At 68.0% G+C, this 5,216-nt stretch overlaps 1 protein-coding gene across 1 annotated transcript in view; it reads left to right on the top strand.

Moving 5' to 3' along the window:
- Positions 1-1,952: 1,952 nt before the first annotated feature.
- MNEG_5570 (rRNA biogeneis protein rrp5) overlaps positions 1,953-5,216 on the top strand; it is a gene marked incomplete at both ends in the record, with an annotated part of 7,453 nt that continues 4,189 nt past the window's right edge. The window contains 8 exons of the mRNA XM_014045951.1: positions 1,953-2,150; positions 2,396-2,473; positions 2,841-2,948; positions 3,277-3,597; positions 3,877-3,996; positions 4,251-4,449; positions 4,709-4,791; positions 5,075-5,179. Of these exons, the coding sequence (XP_013901405.1) occupies positions 1,953-2,150; positions 2,396-2,473; positions 2,841-2,948; positions 3,277-3,597; positions 3,877-3,996; positions 4,251-4,449; positions 4,709-4,791; positions 5,075-5,179 (1,212 nt within the window). The remainder of the gene's footprint in view (positions 2,151-2,395; positions 2,474-2,840; positions 2,949-3,276; positions 3,598-3,876; positions 3,997-4,250; positions 4,450-4,708; positions 4,792-5,074; positions 5,180-5,216) is intronic.

Below are 5,216 nucleotides of genomic sequence, written 5' to 3'. Positions count from 1 at the left end.
GGGGGGGGGGGGGGGGGGAGGCAGCAGGCGTGGTGGTGGAAAAGTCGTAGAACCCAAGGCGCTGGGGCGCGGGGCGCAGCGGATACATGACGAAACTCCCACGTGCTCGATCCGATGTGCAACTGCACCCACGTGCGCTGACTCCGCACTACCGCACCTGTGTAGCTGAGACCCCAAGGAACAACAATACCTGCTGGGTCGCTGTCGTCGAAGGCGCCTCCCCCCCAGGACGACCTCGCACCCCCCAGGCTGTCCCCCTGCATGAACACCCCGGCCGCACGTGCGCGCCGCCCAAACGCCCTTCCGCCGCCGCCGCGGCCGGTGTCGCCGACCCGACTGCCCCTGCTGCCCAGCGTGCTGCCCGGGGTGCCAGCAAGGCTGCCGCTGCGCCGCGGCCGGGCCGTGCCGCCCCCTGCTGTCGTGTCGCTGGCTTGGGGGACTTCATCGTGGTGCGGCATGTGGTAGTGGCTTGTGCCTGAGCAGGGGTCCGAGGTGCCATAGACCGAGAGCCGGATGTAATCAGACAGCTCCTCGTGGCCGGCAGTATCGAGCAATACCTGTAGTGTGTGTGTGTGTGTGTGTGTGTGTGTGTGTGTGTGTGTGTGTGTGTGTGTGCGCGCGCACACGGATGCCCGCACATCTGTGTGCATGTGCATGTGAGTACAAGTTTCACGTGTGCACGTGTGCGCGTGTGTGCACGCACGCGGCATGCGCGTGCACGCGCAGGTGATCGGAGAAACCAGGCCCACGCGCAGGTGTGCTCAGGGTCCTGCAATGTGGCTTGCAACTCACCGCCCTCTGTAGGCCCCTTGCTGTGAGGCCTGTCCGGCCTGACTTTGCTGCCCACACCAAAACCAACAGCAGGCCGATTCAAGAAGCCATCCGCCAAGGGCGCACCTGCAACTGCTGCATCTGCTCCCCAGTCGCGCCCCTGGCCAGTTCCGCCAGCCGCGTCGCTGCGCCCACGTCGCTGATGGCGATCGTGTGCAGCCGCGTGGCCCGCAGCTGCAGACGCCGCAGCAGCACGTCTTCCACCACGGCCGTGCCAGAGCGCACCCCTGTGGAGGGCAAGGGGGCGCGGTGAGGTATGAGTAAACCAGGAGCGCAGCCAAAAGCGTGCCTACTCAGGTGGGCCAAACACAACCGGAGGGAAGCACAGCCGGCAGGTATTCTCATCCAGATTGGCTGGATGGTTGGCTGTGTGCAGCAGAGTGCTGAGCAGTTGGTCGCGCGCACCGAGATTGAGGCTCCTGATACCGCCCCACTCGGCTGCCATCAGCGACACCAGCTCCCCACATGCACGCTCCAGCCGTTCTGCTGGCAACTGCTTGCGAGGCAGCCGCGGCACGGGCGCCTTGCGAGGCTGGGCCAGCGGCTGCTGGCGCCAACGCGGCTGTGTGGTAGGGGTGTCGATGACGGTGCAGATGGCGTCATTGGTGAAATTGGCGCTGCGCCTGGGTCGCCCTCCCGTCGGTGTGTGCGCAACAGCAGCAGCACGAGCGTCAGCAGGAGGAGCGTCAGCTGACGCAGCATCGGCGTTGCTGCAGATGTTCATGTATGATGCAGTCGTGAAGGTGATTGCGAGTTGGCGGTCTCGGATAGCAGTAGCTTTTACTCTTCAACTCTGCACATAAACCTGACAATACCGTAACAATGCCGGTTTCAACATGGGCGTGGGTTTGACGGGGCCCAGCGAGCAGAGGATGTACTTTATACAGGGCGCAAACTATCTTTCATCACTCTTACTGATAATTTGTACTGTTGAATTGGCGTCAGCGAGCACACAGCTGATTTGTCACTCAGTGACGCTGCGCAGGAACCAAGCCGCGCCTCACCATCATTCATACTTTGGAAGATCACACTAGGTCGCTTATATACTCTGTATGACACATACAGGCCCGCAAACGATCCTTCTCTTGGCGATCTAGGTGCCCAGAGGCCCGCCTGGGGTCATGGGAGGTAAAAAGCGTCAAGCGGAAGACACAGTCGAGGATGAGGAGGAAGAGCAGGCCTTTCCCCGAGGGGGCGGCGACAAGTTTTTGACGCAGCTCGAGAAGCGGCAGCTTGCTCAGCAGGCAAAAGATGATTTTCAGGAGGAGCAGAAGTCTGGAGACAAGAAGCAAAAGAAGGCGAAGACCTCGGGCGGCAAGGTGAGGCCGCCGCCGCCGGCCAGTGCCGCCGCGTGCCGCTGCCGCCTCCTGCTGCCGCCGCCCCCCCGCCGTAGTTCGTTTCCCTGCAGCCGTTGATGTCCCTCCGCATGCGTTTGTCGCTCCACTCACATACGCACACATCGCGCACTGCCGTGTTGCTCGCCGCGGCCACGCCCGAGTGACGTCCGCGGCCGTCGTGCAACTGTGCCACGCTCTCGTCGCCCGCCCGCTGCCCCCCTCAATAGGATGCAGAGGATGAGTTCTTCTCTGGCGGCCTGGCGGGCAGCAAGGCCGAGCGCTATGTGGAAGTGCTCAAATACAAGGTGGGCGGCGTTGCGCTCGCGGCGGCGTTGCGCTCGCCGCCATCGTCGCCCGAGCTATGAGGGCTACACCCGCCGGCCGCATCCCGCGGCGACTCTCCGGCCGGCAAGGCGGGGCGCTGCGCGTGCGGACGGCCGAGCGTGACCCGCGCTGCAGCGGAGCGCCCGCGGCGCGGCCGCCTGGCAGCGGCTGTGTAAGGGCCGCCTGCGGGCATCTGGGGCCCGGCCCCCTCCCAGGGGCGGCTGCGGGGCCTCTCTCAAAGTGAGGGCCCAATTTTCCTGCCTCAACGTGTGTCCCTGCCGCGCCCTGCCTCATCCGCCACCCCCTTGCCCCCAACCCCACTCCAATTCTCCAATTTATGAATCACAGGCAGTGGCAGTCGGCATGAAGCTTTGGGGCATGATCCTTGAGTGCACCCCGCGGGGGCTGGTGGTTAGCCTGCCCCAGGGGCTGCGGGGTCACGTCGCGCCAGAGGAGGTGAGGGCGGGCAGGCACATCAGACGCTCGCCGGCGCGAGCTGATCGGGCGGGCGGCTGGGTCTGCGGACTGCTCGCGCGGCGCGCCGACGTCGGGCCCCGGCCAAAGCGCCTTCCTCGGTTCGGTGCGGCGGCGGGCGAGACCCGTTGGCTTCCCCTCGCCTCGCCTCGTTTGGGGTGCCCGGCCGCCGCCGCCGCCGCCGCCGCCGCCGCCACCCGCGCCACAACCACCTCCGCCAGCGGTGCGGCTCTCTTGTGCATGCTCGGCCCACCTGCACGCATGCCCACGCACGACGCCGCCGCGTGCGCCGCCGCCGCCGCCCCGGCAGGCCTCGGACGCCCTCAAGCAGATGCTGGACCCCGCGTCCAAGCCCGGCGCCGCCATGCGGAAAGCCTTCCCCGGCGGGCGCGCCCCGGAGCTCCCGGACCTCTTCTCTATCGGCCAGTACGTGCGCTGCGTCGTCACCGCGTTGGGCAGCTCCGACGGCGACGGCGAGGGCGGCGGCAAGAAGGGCAAGGTGCAGCTGAGCCTGCGGCTGCGGCGGCTGTGCGAGGGGCAGGGGCCGGATGCGCTGGCGGCGGGGCGGTGCGTGCCGGCGGTGGTGAGGAGCGCGGAGGACCACGTGTACACGCTGGCGTTTGGCATCAAGGTGGGTTGATTGGGCTGTGTCGCCGGGCGCCTTGCGCCGGCCAGCAAAGTTGGGGATGCAGACCCTTGCCCGGGCTGCAGGCCAGGCAGCAGAGGCGCTTTCGCGGCAGCTGCTGTGCACCCTGGCCGTTGACGACGCGTGTGGCAGGCCGGCCCGCCGCACGCGCGCCGCGGCATCGCCGGCGCCCCCATTGCGGCTCCTCTCGCTGCCCCAACCCGCCTTGCCCCAACCCGCGTCGAGCGACCTCCGCCTTGGCTCCCGCCCTTGTGCGTGTCGCAGGGCGTGAGCGGCGTGCTGCCCCGCAAGGACTATGCGGCTTACTACGGGTCAGACGCGGCCCTCGTGCCCGGCCAGCTGATCGACTGCGTGGTGACCAAGGCGCCCCAGGGGGAGCAGCAGGTGCGCCGCAGGGGCGCGAGGGCGCCGCCGTAGGGTGCATGGGCGCCGCTGGCAGGGGGCCCAAGGGTCAGCACCTGGCGGGCACGGCGGACACGCATGGGATGATGCGACACGTGTCATAGGCAGCGCGTCAGCCATTGTGTGCTGAGCCCCTGGTAGGCTGTTGCGAGCGACGTTGCTGGTTGTCTCGGGGGTGTTGCTATTTGCGCCGGTGTTCATGGCGGCCCACGATGGCACCCTTCCAAACCCGACAGGTGGCGCAGGTCACTGTCAGCCACGACGCGGTGGCCACCGCGACCGTCAAGGACGCGCCGGCAGGCGCGCCGGCCGGCGGCGGCGGCGGCGGCGGCGCGCTGACGCTAGGCGGGCTGCTGCCGGGTATGCTTGTGAGCGTCAAGGTGCGGCAGGTCCTGAAGGACGGCCTGCTGGTGACATTCCTGACTTACTTCAACGGTGAGGGGGCGCAGCCGCCGCTTTTCTGATGAATGCATGAGCTGGCGTCGGTCTGCCGGCAAGGAGGCCCTAAGGAGTGGGGCGACGGGCCTCCGCGTTGGCCGACGCGCGCGCATGGCTCGCCGGCCCGCCACGGCGAGAGGCGCTTTGTGCAAGCGACCGCGCGAATCTGTGGGCGTCACCCCTTGCGGCAGAGTCGGGATGCGGCCGCACCTCAGCAACCTGAGCTCTGCTGTGTTGATTGCTGTGACCCTGCCAGGCGTCATTGATTTGTATCACCTGGCGGAGCCGATCCCTGGGGAGGACTGGGCGGGGCGCTACCAGGAGGGGCAGAAGCTCAAGGTGGGGGGCGGGCCTGATGGGGACGTGGCCGCAGCCGCATGCGTGCGGCCCCGACGTGCATTAGGGGCCGCCGAGCGCGTGAGGAGCGGTTTTGAGGCCGGCGGTTTTGCGGGTCGGCGGCGATTCGGCGGCTGGGCGGTCGGGGGGTTTGGTGCGCCCGGGGCGGAGGTGCAGAGGAGGGATGCCGTTGCGCAAAGCGGCCTCGGTCGCGCTGTGAGGCGCAAAAAAGCACCCATCAGACACGCACACGGCGCCCCTCCACGGCCTGGCCCCTCGCCCACAGGCGCGCATCGTGTACGTGGACTTTGCGGCCAAGCGCGCCGGCCTCAGCCTGCTGCCGCACCTCATCAACTGCCGCATGCCCTCGGCGGTGCCCCAGCTTGGGCAGGTGCGGCGCGGCTCTCCCCCACCCCCCACCCCTGGCC

Source organism: Monoraphidium neglectum, assembly GCF_000611645.1.
Source record: "Monoraphidium neglectum strain SAG 48.87 unplaced genomic scaffold scaffold00841, whole genome shotgun sequence".
NCBI classification, from domain to species: domain Eukaryota; kingdom Viridiplantae; phylum Chlorophyta; class Chlorophyceae; order Sphaeropleales; family Selenastraceae; genus Monoraphidium; species Monoraphidium neglectum.
The sequence above is the reverse complement of the archived record's forward strand: the minus strand, read 5'-3'. Positions and strand labels throughout refer to the sequence as shown.